Source organism: Mycetomoellerius zeteki, unplaced genomic scaffold, assembly GCF_001594055.1.
Source record: "Mycetomoellerius zeteki isolate Tzet28-1 unplaced genomic scaffold, Tzet1.0 scaffold69, whole genome shotgun sequence".
Classification (NCBI taxonomy): domain Eukaryota; kingdom Metazoa; phylum Arthropoda; class Insecta; order Hymenoptera; family Formicidae; genus Mycetomoellerius; species Mycetomoellerius zeteki.
The window spans coordinates 895,857-912,012 of NW_017257708.1; the positions used below are offsets into that span (position 1 = coordinate 895,857).

The window sequence follows — 16,156 nt, forward strand, 5'->3', positions numbered from 1 at the left end:
ATCCATTGAACTTCATTATTTATATATTTATTGTTGTACACTTTTATCACACTCAATTTCTTATTTTAACAGCGCTTTATAGACGCTGCGTGCCTCGGGGCTGTCGCAGGCAATAACGAAATTTGCCTTCCCGACTTTTACTCTTCTGCCACCACCTTTCTCCCTCTTCCACTTCCTCTATTACCATCGCTCTTCTCTCCCCGACCGGCGTCTTGCAAATCGCATCCGCATCTTTTTTCTCCGCGCCTCCACCCTCGGCCGCGTTTTCGCGCGGTATGTAAATGGAACTTTCAGCCGGCGTAATAAACGCGCTTTGCGATCGTGGCGTTTTACCTGGAACGATTTTTGTCGCGTCTCGGGGGGCATTGTAATCGGCCGCATTGATATCCTTTTCCTTCTGGAATCGACCGTTCTGAATCTCCGTTTCCCCTGCGCCCCTTGCTCCCTGTTAGTTTTCCCGTCTGCTTTTTTCTTCCGCATTCGTTCGTTTCGCGTCGCTTCTTCGACATCGGTTTTTCAGGTTTGGCTCGTACCCGACTGCGTATACCACGCACGTGCCCGGAATTTTACGGCAGAGCGATTAGATTTCGGATTTACCCCGCATCGCGTCGCGTGATATCAGGTGTACTTTTCGAGTGCGCACGAGGAAGTACTTTCATTCTCGAAGTATAGCCTGATTCCGGATACCCTGAGCTTTCAAAGAGATAGCAAGAAAGTCAAAGTATCTGCTCGAAAACGTGGCCGGAATTTTTGTAGAGCTATGACATTCGAACAATTCTTAAACGTTGTTCTGATATCTTTAGAAAGTTCATAATACTAGTACATCTTGTAGGATTTTTTATTATACATTATGTTACAGACGATCTTTAAATTATAGATTGTTTAAAATGAGCTTTCGATTCAGTTATACTAGTTAAAAAATAATCTTTATCTATATATAAATATTAAATAAGATTACAATTCATATTTAAATCTGTGGCTCTGGCGTTCAAGTGCAAGGCGCTATTGAGTAGGATTATTTGTTCTCAGGGGATTTAGTAAATAAATATTTGCATGGTCACCAAAGGCAAGGCGAGAACTCGATAGCATTAGATCGTCGACGACAGAGGGACATCGAACTTCCATTATTTGCTTCAGCTCCGAGATACAATCAAATCGATCTGATGCCCATGCCTCGATTCCTTTTGCTAGAGTATTCTCTGTATTTCCGTGACCCTCAAACAACGCAAAGACGAAAGAGAACGGATTGTACACACGCGCACATGGCTCCGTGCTTAAGACGCCGTAAAAAGACGAGGTAATGGTAAGAGACGTAGGCAGGAATCGCGAGAGCGGGCAATGGAAAAAGAGTTCGGTTTCCCGAACGAATTGCGACTCTACGGATCAGAGGAATGCGTAGGTATCCTCATAAAACATCAAAGCTACGACGGGAATGATTGAAATTGTTTCCTCGACCACTGGAGTCGCGGAGAAAGCCCTCGTACTTCCGCCGGACCCGTTTCAACTCAGATTCGTCTAAATCCTAGTCCTCGGACTCGTGCCCTTTTCCGTCTTTCACGACCTATTCCTCGATTGTCTTCCGCGAACAAATTACATTCCGATGCTATGTCGTTTTGTCCACTGATTTTCTCAGCGCGTACTCCGTCGTTTCGTTGTTTTATGGTTTGTCTATCTATATTCAGTCTTCACTTATCTTCTACACTTTAAAAAATAACCGTGTCTGTATAATTCTCACTGTGTTGATGTTAATATTAGCACTAATATGATGTGGATTTGATACCATGGATTTTAAATCCAAATCATGATGATGGTGATATAAACACCAGAAGTTTGAATTTCTCATCATGTTGGTGTTAATACTAACACCAACACAGAAAGAATTATATAGACACTTGAGTGTTAAATCCATATCGATATTTTTTATACTCCTTATGATATCATAGTATGGAACTTATCGGAGCTTACTTTCTTTCCAGTAATAAATTGTAATTTTTATCTGTTCATACTCTCTAAATTTTTTGAAGTAAATGTCATTCCAAAAGATGAGTGAGAGTTTACTCTTTTTGGATGAGAGTCGCTTCAAAGAATGAGAGTTTACTTTTTTGGAGTGAGATTCACTTCAAAGAATTTGGAGGGTTTTAGATCTATTAGTTTGCACTATTGCGATGTTCGATTTTGCTTAAAAGAAATATTGTATTTTTATTCTATCTTTGTAGTGCGGATTGTTACGTATTCATTTCGTAACATCGTATACGTATTTATCTTTTGCGTATATGATGACGTAAGAGACATCGTTGAAACCTTAGTTTGGAAGCAATCCACGGAAGGTTGCCGTCTTTATCAAATCTTTATTTCCTTCTATTGGAAATCTCGGTCAAACGAGAAATCCTTATCAGAAAAATCGCAAAGAGAGCACGGGCTCGATTCTGGATATTACGTCGCGGAGGCAGAAAGAGACGTACTCGAAAAAAGCTTCCACCATCCGCCGTAGCGGCAAATTATACGAATGACGTTATCGCAGAAAAGTAATTTGGTTCCATGCTAATAGGCCCCCTTTTTTCCGCCCCACCACCAATTTCACGTCCACTCTTTCTCTGAATAATGCATAGGTTGAACTTGGGTTTGATAACGGCACGAAGGAGCTTCTCTCGGACCATTGGAGAAGAGAGGGGAGGAACATCATTTCCCACTTAGTTCGGTATTAAAAGGGATTCGGGTCGTTCTATTCTCGGTTCAAATGTACGCTATGTGCAACGAAGGACAAGTACCCGTTCGACTAAAGTCCGCGGCAGTTATCGAGAATGTACCGTAGATCTTGCTGAGCGAATCCTTTTCAATAGGATAGATCGCTCAACGTAGAGTAGAGTAATATTCAAGTTAATAACGCATTGATCGGTATAATTCGCTGCGGTCAATTATGACATCACTCTTGTTGACGGATTACGGACAAGTGGATATCAAAAGTACTATTTCGATATTCAAGAGAAATATTATTGCAATTATACGTATACTTTTAATTATGACAGAATTATATTATTTTGCTTGCTTTTTATATATTTCTATACAATTATTAAATTGCATATATGTATTTTTTTAATATAAATATATACCCAGAACGTTTATACACATTATACGTTGCTTATTTCAAAAATGTCAACTCGTTGAAATAATAGCAATAATCATTCTGAACTATGAGAAAGAGTATTATATAAGTATCTGATAACATATACGGTATATTTTTTTATTATTGAAGTAGTTTGCGGATCTTCTGTGACGATTTATTTACTTTGAAATATGGGAAAAATTCGTTTTCTCCCGATATGCCTAAACGAGATCCTGAGTGAGTAAACGACGATAGAAGGATGGAAATGAGTCCGGTAATATGTAAACACACGAAAAAGGGACTCAAGGGTTCCAGAAGAGAAAAGAAGAAGGAAGGACGTACGACGATCGAACGGCCGCGAGGAGGCAAAGTTTCGAGAATCGGAATCAGGCGTAGGAGATGCCTTCCACCCTCGAGTATACAACTTGCTTGTGGTATCGGGGATGTCGTGCGTAGCAGCGAGCAAAAAGAAAGATAAGGAGATAGTAAGAAGGAGAAAAGAGGAGAGAGATGCTGAGACACGAGGGTACTCAAGCGTGACCCTCGTACTTCTCCACTGTCGCCACTGGGTATAGGAGACAAACAACCGCGTATCTTCGCTTTCGGTAATCAACCGGACATACATAAACATAAGCAGTCGGGAAGAAAAACGGAGAAAGGAATGGAAAATGGATGAGAAGCGTTCGCTGCAGACATAATGCTCTTGAAGGGAGCCCCGATCGCGTCTCCGTGCCCGAACTTACGTCTACGTATCAATAACATTCTAGCGTGGAAGGTGCTTCCAGTAATGGACTCACGTAAGGGTACTTTGTCACCGATGTTAGAATCTCCTTGCGATCCGCTCAACATGTTAAAAGGTCCAGAAGCTTGAATGCTCGCGTATTAAAAACCTAATCGCCGTAAGTTTACATTGCGTTGGTATGTAACATCTGCTTTCTTCTTTATGTGCACTGTTAAATTTATAAGGTCAAATTATATCCACAATTTGAGTTATTTTTAATCATTTCTATAGATCGTCAATATGTCGTTAATTTCACTAAAAACAATGGAGTTAAACAATTTAACTCAAGAAAATGTATTTTTTACTCAAATTTAATTTATTATTTATTAAGTACATACGTTAATATGGATATTTTGAAACTAACTGCAGAAATAATTTACATTTTAACACATTTGGAGGTTAAAAATAACAAAATGTTGTTTAACTCGAGGGATTGGGTTTACCGTTGCTCCTTTGATATCTAACAGTGTGAATCCTCGCTAATTTATAATGCAACTCATAAATGCTTACGAGAAAATTTATTTTGTGTAAAATAGTAATATATACTATTGTGTTAAATGGTAATTACGTAAATTGCGTTAAATTTTCTGCAAAGAAATACTGCTTGTTTATGATATTATCTTACAATATAGTGGTTTACATAGGACACTGATTTTATCACGTATTTCTCCTTCAAAACGCAAATTAAAACGAGCAGAATAATTCAGTGTAAAAAAAATCTAAAAGTAAATTGACTTCTATCTTCGAGCTATTTTCGTAACTCGGTGCGAACTCCTTAGATAAACTTTCTATATAAAGTCGCCTACAAGAAATATAATCGATAAAACAAAAGACTCCATTCTCTCGACTTTACGCCCTATGTACCGTATTGAACCTGATAAGTTAGGATCGTGTTTATTTTACCTTATCGGTAACCCAAATCTACAGACAATCTGCAGACTCAGCGCAACTTCTGGTACTTGGAGAAGCGAGGCCTTTCGAACCGACTTTAAGCTCGATCTCGGTTGAAATCGTATTCGTACGATTGCTGTTTGCCAACCGCAAAGTTTGACGTGTCGCGATCTAAGGAGCAAAGGAGACTGAGGAGGAACGGGACGCGAATAACGACGATCGGATTTGCGAGTCCGTCGAACGCTCACGTTTGTTGAATCCAGCTGGAGCCCTTGAGACGACGCGGCCGAGATTAGTCTGTCTTCGGGTAAGCGCGCGCGCTCGCGTACGCTCGCGCAGAGTCGGTGAAGGGTTACCCGTATTTAATTAAACTGTTACTTCGCATTGATTGCCAAACTTGGGCCCTGGGCCGCTCGCTGCAGAGAAGATTATCGAAGTTCGCCGCGCTTCTACTCAGGCCATATCGAGAGGCTGCCAGGCAATCTCGCGAACTTCCAGCCATGCGATAGCGCCAACCTTCTTTGTCAGCCCCGCTTTATTACTACCTTCCGAGCAAGCCGATGCAGTTATCAGCATCCGTATCAGGAAAAAGTTTAAAAAAATTTCAAAGTTGAGAGCGTAAGTACGGAACAGGCGGTTACCACTTTCAACAGGTAAATTCTAGACTGTTCCATAAATCTGTCAGTCAAGAGTAAAAAGTAACACTTGAAGCAACACAAAACTCAAAGAAATATTTAAAAGACAACGTGCTAATTATTTCTGTCATCGTGCAAGAAGGAATAAATAAGAAATAATCGTTAATCGTTAATCGCTGACGACTTTACATTCGCAGATGTTATTCCAGCGTAAAACAAGTTCCGCGATCGATCTGGATTGCTTATGGCGATGTATGTAATAGATACGCTGAATGGACGACAAACGATAATCGCGATAGCGGTGCCGCAAGAAGCTAGTTAGTAGGAGTTCCGGTTTTGCATCGTGATAGTGACAGGAACGTAACAAACTGTTAACTAGCTCCTTGTGGTAAGTATCTGTGGTCGGGAAAAGAAAAGTTCGGAATGTGGCGCTTTCGTCCCGCACGATCACCCGCTGCAATGATTTGACGCGAGGTGAAGTAGTTGCAGCTGCAGTTTCCCGCAAGTTTGCGCGATGATCTTGGCAGGGATGTAATATCTAACCGGTAAGCGGTTTAGTGATACTTCGGGACAATGTACTTCAGTGAACACTGGATAATCCATCGTGCATAACGCATCGTGTTAATACTGTCGACTATGTACGTGTTTCTCTATTAGAAATAACACACAATGATCTCGAAAATTAATAATGCCACGAAAATCAATGATTAGATATTTGGAATAGGACTGTTTAAACATAATTTTAACTTTATTGCAACGCGAAGAATCTCTATCAAGATTTTTTAAATTTATTATAGATATTATTGGTATTAAATTTAGCTTTTACGATTTTAAAGTATTTATGTTGTACTATTGGCGTGCTAAATTTTATTTCCAGCGTGGCAAGTTTAAAAGATTTATAATATTCGATTACGCGCAGACATTTTCAACATAACGGTGTACCAAATTGCATACAGTTATAGCGTGTTCGTAACCCGCGTCATAATCTTGTCAAGAACATTGAGAGTTGCGTGTAAGCGGTCTCAGAGCAATTGGTAGCTACGGGGGTAGCCATTGCACGTTCGTTGCGATAGAGAAGAGTCTTCCAGTGCATCCTTCCCCCGTGCCCTGTTCGAGCTACCCTACTTGCTGAAACGGCGTCTCCTGTCGATCGAGGGGTAGGCGAGCGCGAGCAAGAGGGAGTTTCATTTAAGTTAGAAATTGCTTCTTCCGTAGCGATGATGGGCCGCAAATTGGGCGCGAAACAGTACGCGAAGGAGAGGAGTCTCGAACGCGGACGAAATGACGAGAGACGAGACGACGAGAGGGCGCGACGGAACAAGAGAGATGCTGCGTGAACGAAAGAATGTATCGATTTTTTATTTATGCGCCTGTCTAGCGGAAATCTAGTCAGCGTGAATGGTGGACCTAGCACTAGCTGCAATTTGCAAAAACAGCATCGCGATATTGTAATATAGTATCCCTGCTGGAGTGAGTCGCGCGAGTTTATCACGCGATGCAACGATGAGACGTCGTCAGTTGTAGGATCAAACGAAGTGTTAACAAGCGTCTAACCCACCAGAGCAGAACTGATCGTTACGGAGATATTCGCGATGATAGACGCTCGTTAATGCGAGGCGACACAGATGAAATCCGATATTCTATATGAGTAACAGAGGACATTTTTTTGTGTATCAAAGTGCCCAGTCATTCTTCGATATAACGAGCCGTGATTATCCGAACGGCGACAAAAGCCTGCGTTACTAAAGGATATTTGATAAATTGTCGTGCGCGACGCTATCACCGGTGTGTAAATATAATCGTAAAATACGTTGATAAGACATGAAGAGCAATAACGTTCAATAATAATTTTAAAAAATTGATAAAGCGCTATAAAAATTATTGATCTATTTAATTATAATTATTGCAGTGTATATAGACGAATTTTGTCGAAAAAAATCCATACAGTAGAGAAAGGGAGGCGGAGCATTAGTTATCTAAGAAGTTTATAACACGTAAAGGAGAATTTTCGGAAGGAATGACGGGAGTTCTTTCTTCATGTGAATATCGGAGGAAACTACGTGGATTAGAATGCACGACCGGAATTTTGCGGCGAAATCCATTTCTATGCCGAAACTATGACCCAGGAGGGCTTTCAACCAGTACGAATGAATACCCCGAAGGGGGGATTACTTCCGTCTCATTAACGTGACTCGCGATTCCGCGCGCGGCGGAATTGAGAAATTCGTCACGCCCGCCGCTCGTAGAAACTGACGAAAATCCTAATTCATTCGGCATTCGACGATGAAAACGACGATTGCGCCGACTGTTAATCAGAGAATGATGTAACATGGTTCATTTTGTGGTCGTCTTTCGCAATGATAATTTCGCAAATGATAATTTTTGTGTTTTATTATTTCTCATCTACTTGTACTAAAGGTTTCAAGTAGAAAAATTGAAGATACTCTGGTGACATAATCGAAGACATAATCAATTGGTGTAGTAGTAATTGGTGTAGTAGTAATTGCTGTAGTTATATAATGTAATGCAATCAAAATATCGATGAATGCTTTTTTATTCATTTATAAAGAATTATTTATGCACACAAATTAAATTTAATAAATTTAGTTATTGGAATAGTCGAACCAAATCGATTTCTTTAAATAAAGATATGTAATTAATTGCAATTAAACTAAATTTTTAGGATTAAACAAAATAATTTTCATTTAAAATTAAATTGTTTCAATGAAATAAACGTAAATAAGACATTTTGAGTCCAAATAAATCATTTTCTCTATGTAGAAGTACAAATAATGCATATTATCACTTTATATACACGAAAGAATTACTATGTAATTAATAATTTAATTTTAACATGACAAAAAAAAAACGATATCTATACAAATCGATGTCTATCTACGAAAATCTCATAGAACAACGTAAAAATTATTTTTCGATTCAAGATATTTTTTGAAAATCTCTATCCTATTAAAATTTTTAAAACACCTCCATAAAATATTTCTATTTTCTTAAATTTATTAAGTATAATATAATCACTTCAACTTATAATATTCTTAATCTAAAAGATTCTCCACGAACATTAATATGGGTTTTCTCATAATTCGGAGGCAAATGTCATCTTGGTATGATCGAAGGCGTCGCTATTAATCCGGGACGCTTCATGGCGTACTGTGCAACGATAATGTAATCGTCTAATATGCTTCCCCGGATGACGCGATGATTTCCACTGTCATGCTAATCCGCGTAGCCCGTAATTGTGCGTTTATGCGCACTCGAGAGCCGGATTGACCTCGAGCATTATGCGTCCAGGATGTGTCCGGGGTCTGTCATAGAGAGGGAGGAGGAATGGTAGGAATTATTTGCTCGTGGAAGAATAGAAGCATACGTATGATGGATGGCGCCAGCGTGTTGTCACGTTGAGGGAATAGGTAGAGGTCATCATGCTGGAGATTGAAATCCGCAAGTTTTTCCCGCTTTCCTTTTCATCTCGTTGAGGCGCAGAGTCGTCGCAGTCATTATGATTCAGCTGAAATCTTAATGGAGTATCGAGAATTGCGGTAGGATGTATATTACGAGCCTCGCATTACGCCCAATAAAAGGGGAGACTCCATCAATCGCGTATCTTTTTTTCCGGAAACGAAAGTCGCACCGGAGATTCGATGCTACGTCACGCGCGCTCACTTTACTGCCGCGATCCTGAATACATCTCCATTATAACACTTCTATTTATTCGCGGAAGTTACTGTATTCCTGCGGTTTATGATGTATATATTTAGGCATCAACGAGAAATCGTCTTTATCATTCTACCATCTGCGGATGAATCTCCTATTACGTGTGATATGCATCGTGTTGCACGCGGATATTTGCCTTTTTTCTTTATTTTTTTGATTGACTGATACAGTCGGTAGTGGCTGCGCGATGAATTGATTTACTCGTCTTACGCCGCTACTGCAGTGATAAATACCTATCATGCGCAAGTGTCCGCTATGTTGAGTACGGAGTTTAGCCATAGCTAGCTGGTTTCCAGGTGGTACGCGTTGGATGAAGGTGGTGCAGGATGGGCTAGACGGGCTCCGAGATATGGTGTATACCTTCGGAGCGATACGTCATCCCTGACAAGCCGGCGTGCCGATAACCCCCCGTCTACGACAAACCCCGTGTGTGGCCTCACACCTCATCGCCGCAAGGGCCATCCATCATGTTTGAGTAATGTAGGGGAACGAGTTCGCGTTATTGCGAATGACCGACTCTGTCGCACGTGTCCTTTTACCGTTCTGTCTCTTCCCATGGATTATCTTCAAAAGATTTGTTCCGTTAACGCGATGAACTGATATCATCGTACTTTCACGATGGCTTAACGTCTATCGCGATTTTGCGATCTATGACTGGTTAAGCAACGGAAAGCGAAAAAAGTACACTCAAAAAAGTGATCTTGCAGTTACAGCGAAAATTATCTAAGTACAAAAAATAGCTAAAATAGATAAATTTCTAGCAAATACTACGATATTGGATATGTATTGCGTCTAATCATATAGGTGACAGAGATAGAATTTAGATTTGTGCTATAAATTCTATGCGTATGATACATAATTTTCTATCAGATACAAAAAATAGCTATAATTCTAGCTGGAGCAGCAAAATATTTTTTTGCGTGTATGATATCTATTTGAGGAAGTAGGGGAGACTAGGGCCGGTTGTCACAGTTTTTGCTTAGTAAATTAAAAAAAAAGTAGATGCATGATTTTGAAATATTGTATTATACGTTATAATGTATTTACATCCTTTAGGTATTAAAACAAATATTATTCTTGAATTCATCATCCTACAAATAAATATTTACTTTTAAATCAAGCTGCGAAAATGTGACAAATAGCTCTGTGTTCAAAGTTGATTGTCACACGTTTTAAGATTGACAGCAGTATATTTGTTGTGGATAACACATATAAAATATACAATTTTTATTTTAATGTTAATTTTATATTTTAGGAAATAATAGTAATTATATAGTACAATTAAAATACAAGTAAAATAATTATTTTAGTCATAAAATACGTAATTTATAATATATGTTTTTGTACGATTCTGCAGTTTCTGTATGAAAAATGAAGAAATGTATATATCTATATGAAATATAATATATTTGTGAACATACTTTCTAAAAGTGTATTAGTCTAAAGATAAAGAATTAAAATTGATTGTCACCTAATTCCGACTTATTTTGAACAATTTACCCCACATAGCTATTTTTAGTAAGAGATTGTATTCACAAACTTGGTCAGTATAGTCATTAAATTATTACTAACATTGTTAGTAATAATTTTATATAAATTTTATATAAAAATTATTATATAAAAAAATTTTATATAATAATTTCATATATAATATTAAAAAAATTATTAATAAAATTTTTGCTAAAACATGTCATTTTCTATGAATATAGGAATATCGCGATTAATAATGTCAAAGACTTGTTAGACAACGAAATAGGTGATAAAAAAAATTTATTCAACAACTTTATTTTCTTAAAAAGCGTTGTAAATAATATATGTACAATGCTTTCGGTGTAAACCATTTTACATAACAAATTAATATTATATCAGCAATCTATAGTAAAAAAAACAAGATTTTTCTGCTATACCATATATTGATGCAGTTATAAGTATTTTGTCAATCAACTTCGTACGACAACCGGCCTCGGTCTCTAAATTGTGACATATAAATATTATATTAGCGTTTGGATAATTTTTTATTTCTTATTAACCGAAAATGTTAGTTATATATTATGTTTTTATTGGATTAATAATATTTATTGTTATCATACTTATTACAGTATGAAATATTACGAATAAATATATATAAATAAATAGACTTACCGTTATGAACGAGCAGCGCAGAATCACGAGCAACAGTGATAAGGTCACTATCAGTGAGAGTTTCGTCAGATGCGTTACCGGAAGTCGGTGTGTCGCTGAGGCCGGCACCACTGCCGGGCATATGATATAGGGGATGTTGTTGTTGCTGTTGATATGCACGCTGTTTGTGTTGACTTGTATTGTAATGATTATGATGGGATTGGTTGGCTTGATTATTTTGTGGATAGGCGCGACTACGTAAACTGGAGGTATTATCCTCACCCTCGCTGCCACTTAGACTGTAGGCCGGATAAAGCCGTCCCTTCCCTGAAACAAAGGTCGAATTGATTATAATGCTCTTTTTAATGCTGCTATAATTAAAAGCTTTTTGGCGATAATAATAAATTATTTCTAGAAAACTGCTTTAAAATGTTAATCAGGAATGATATTGATAATAAGCGTATATTAATTAATTTAATTAACGATTTAAAATTTGCTAAAGGTTCAGTAACTAAAATTGTAAATTAGGAGATATATTTATTTCATTTATTATTTTGTTTCAAATAAAATTTTTGTAAAACGCATAACGAATAACGCATAAAATAGAGTAGTCATAAAATATATCGTTGTTTAATTTCGGAGTTCGCTCTATCGTGGCACGAGATCTGACAGGGTTTGCGTTTGTCACAAAGAGAACAAAATACTGCTGATATCTCAGTGCAAGCTGTCGCAACATCAGAAAGAGATCGGCGCGACGGCCGAGGACGCAAGAACGTGCAACGCATTAGGAGACCCCGAGGATCTCACAAGGAGGAGCTGAGAAAACAATCCTAGCGTCACGCACACTTGCACAAATAGTAAAGAAACGCGAGACTTCCGCATCCTTTGGCGCTGCACGGAGATCGATCGAGGAGAAATATCCGGTGCGGACGTCTTCCTTTTGGAAACTCGCGATCTGGCTCTATGATTTCATCGCTCCTATCTTACTTAAAACGGTCCCGGAAGACTGACGTTAGCGTGACACCTTAATGTTTTTTTTTCCGGGACAATAATAGCGCGTAAACGCGAGTTTCCGACTATTAGAGGAAGCTAATCGGTCCCAAGAGCGTGCTCCTAGTTGTCATCGTTTTGGAGGTATGTCAGGAATGTGGATCCCCCGTGATGCCAGATGTTGCGTGACGACGAGCGAGAAAGGAAACCGGTTTTTGTCGACGAGACAGAAAAGTGAGAGAAAGGGGGGGGGGGGGAGAGAGAGAGAGAGAGAGAGAGAGAGAGAGAGAGAAAGATCGCGAACTGGTACGTTATGGAAAAAGCTGATGGCGCGACGACCCGCCTCGTTATGGCAATGCCTTCAGGATAAATCGCGCGAAAACTTTGATCGATCTCTCCCGCCTTTGACCTCTGACTCCTCGCGCGGCTTGTGCGGGGTCTTGCATCAGCGAGCCATGCTATCGGGACATCGATATCGCCAAGTCGGTTTTCTTCCCTGAATCGGCGTCTTTGACACGCCGCTGGCCGATCGATCGACCTGTCGCCAAGAGTTACGTCGTGTCGTAGAAAAAAGAGGCAGAGGGGTTCGTTAGCATCTCGTTGAGAAGCGAGGGATGAGAAATCGTGTTTCTCGATAACCCTGCGCTTCCTCCGCGCCGAGACAAAATGGTTTATGGGTGGACGTGTATCAGTGTCCCAACGACGGAATCGATTATCGACGAGTCCGTGGACGCTGAAGAGAGAGGGAGAGAGAGAGAGAGAGAGAGAGATCGGATGGAAATTGCAATTCGATTAACCCTTGATTTGATTGCGTGTCCGATATGAAGCGCACAGAGTTGTATCTTTTTAATTATTTTAAATTAAGCAGTACAGTTATATAGTCTCCTTTTCGTTGAAGCATTCCGACGGATTGATAAATATCGTTTCTGTTTATCTTCGACGTTGCAATCATCGGCTCCTTTTTGTTGAGCCTCGGATTTGAATACAGTATGGCTTTACTGGAAGGCTCTTCTCTGCGTGATGGATGAAGTTACAGCGAAATGCAAATGTTATTAGTGGTATCTATCGGTAGCGCGTAATTCGACATTCAATTATGGTTTGCGCCGTATCGGACATAATGCATCGTGCGCTCATCACGATCTATATATATGCCATACACCCTCGTGTGTACAAATAATCTTCTGACGCGGGATGGACGCGTATAAAGGAGATTCTATTCAGCAGTATTGTTAAAAGCAAAAAAGATACCGTTACCAATCACGCGACGCAGCGGTTAGAGGGGTCCATTATAATTAGGTTTGACCGTGCATACCGTTAATGGACACAATATACGGAGCTGCGTAACAACGCGACTCATCGCTAACCGAATTATTCTGTCACTCCCTCCGTCAATCTTGCATCCTCTTCCCCTCCCCTTCCATTTCCGTTGCTTCCTCCTGTCCCATTGTTTACTTTTGTCCGTCCATCCTCCAAACGGCCCTAGGCTAAACAAACTTACGGGGTTTTAACGCTTAACAAGCTTAGTGATTTTGTAATTGGGTTACTGCACTCTGCCGTGGATGGAAATCGTAAAAATTCTTATACCGACGGGTTCTGCGAGGTTGCAGCGAGCTGCGATCTCCTTTGTTGCTTGCGATTATGAGTCCACGATACGTTTTACTGCATATCGAATAAACCATACGTAAACACGTGCTTTCAACGGTAAACGACGTCCGCATATTACGTGCAACATTAAACTGCGCATCCGAGAGGATAACCCTGATATAAACCTTACACGCGTTCGCATCCCATAGGTTGCAAGTACCAAAGAATATCTTTCGGTGCTTTAAATTTTACAGCACACCGAATAGCTATGTCGCAGATAAATTACACATTGAAAAAAGTCATCGGTATTAAAAATGATACCTGTACACTGAAAAAAAAGATTGGTTGCTGCAGTCAATTAAAAATGCTATGCCATATTTTACCATCTAATTTTCTGCAGCCAATCTTTTTTTTCAGTGTAGAAATTTTATTGCGAATTCGTAAAAAATAATTCTTTTTAAAATAGCTTTCCGAAATGAAAAAAATTAAACTATACATGTATCATATTGATATGAAATAATATTATCACGTTTTCTTTAGAATATACGTAAACGATTCCAGGCTTCTTTATTGAAAAGGATTGAGATTTGAGTCTATATCGTAAACACACAAAATGTGAGAAGGAAAACCTAGACGCGGCGTGAAACGATCCCGTATATGTGGATACTTGCTTAAACATTTTCTATTTTCCTGCGATAAGTGAGATTCTCTTCGAATTTCACGTATCCATAATACATTATCGGGTTACCATAGGGGAGCATTGTGGCCACCATAGAGACTCCGTTCGTACATCGAGTACTCGTATGTGCACGTGTATATGAAAGCTTGTAAATTTCTTCGTAACCTTCAACGCGGATTAGGTTAACCCCTATAATATCACACCATAATTCCCATATTACCGCAACTAGACGTGTGTGTGTATTATGTACACGTAGTAATCTATACTTTCATAAATATAATGTGCGATGCATGGAATTTATTAGATATGTATGGTGAAGAAACGATAAGTAAAGATGTATGATTTTGAATATCTCACTAATTTGCGATTAATAAATAGTGAGAAAATATACTCCTTTTATTATTTTTTTTCTCTATGTATTTTATGAAATTTTCATATTACACACATGATGAAATTGACGCGCTTCTGCGACATTTGACTTTGCAGCAGGTTCAATTTCGTGCACAATATGTCGCTTGTTTTATATGTTTGAACATGCAGATGGATAATATTCCGCAATAAAACATCGTGATAAACGTTACGACGTTCCGACACGCACAGATAACGGACTTGTAAAATATCTTTCGGTAACGAGAACAGTGAACTTTTCATTGTCGTGCTAGTTCTGAGGTACAGATACCCTTTTCATCAGCTACAGTATATTAATATGTTTGTATGGTATGAAATAGAGACAGAGAGAAAGAGAGAAAGATATATTATAACTATAACCGAAAGTATAGACGAGCAGATAACATACTTTCAAAACTAGGACAATAGGTATATATAATCTATTAGATTATTCACGTGTAATTTAACGACATGATTTAATTATGTATTTCGTTAGTAAGTCATCATTAATTCATAGATGTAGCAGATTCACAGCAGCGTGGATTTATTTATTATTTAAAAGATATTTTTATGTTATCAATGAATCTAAAATTTAAGCAGTAAATTGCGTTATATGAGTCCTTTTATTAAACCTATTAAGTCATAACTATGTTTTCTTTATGCATATTGATCTGTCATTTTATTAATCAATTATTGGTTTTCATTGCTTAAATAATATTGATTTTTATAGCTCTGCTAATTTTGTTCTACGATATCTATAACATATTATTTTACTTATTATAACGGTTAATAATAACAAATTTTTTATTAGTAACAGATGATTTTAACTTTACATGAAAATTATTTAACTTCTTTTTAATATAAACAGTTAATTCGTGGAGAGGAATAAAACTGTATGTGATTTTAATAAAGCAAGAAGAATGAGTTGCTGCACACATTTCGTGATTTTAATTTCTCGTTTTATTAAAACCAGAAGAAAAATTTTTGATTTATTAAAACCACACAATTTTATTTCACTCGAAATATAAAAATTCAACGAAAAATAATAGCAATAAATTTATTTATATTTATAAATATTTTGCGATGAGAATAGGATAAAGCTCATTTATCAAATAGACGTTTGATACGCAATGATATCCAGCTATTCGTCGAAATTACAATAATTTAATATGCAAGGAACAAAATATCCAACGTTTGTATTTTACAATAAATGTTAAATGTAGATAATAGATCGGCTGGCACGCGGCTTTAAT

The 16,156-nt window shown here is 38.2% G+C and overlaps 1 protein-coding gene across 1 annotated transcript in view; it reads right to left on the reverse strand.

Annotated features, from left to right (window-relative positions):
- Positions 1-16,156, reverse strand: part of Ten-m (teneurin transmembrane protein Ten-m) — a 570,328-nt gene that overhangs the window by 283,200 nt on the left and 270,972 nt on the right. Inside the window, exon 3 of the mRNA XM_018457893.1 lies at positions 11,285-11,590. Within this exon, the coding sequence (XP_018313395.1) occupies positions 11,285-11,590 (306 nt within the window). The remainder of the gene's footprint in view (positions 1-11,284; positions 11,591-16,156) is intronic.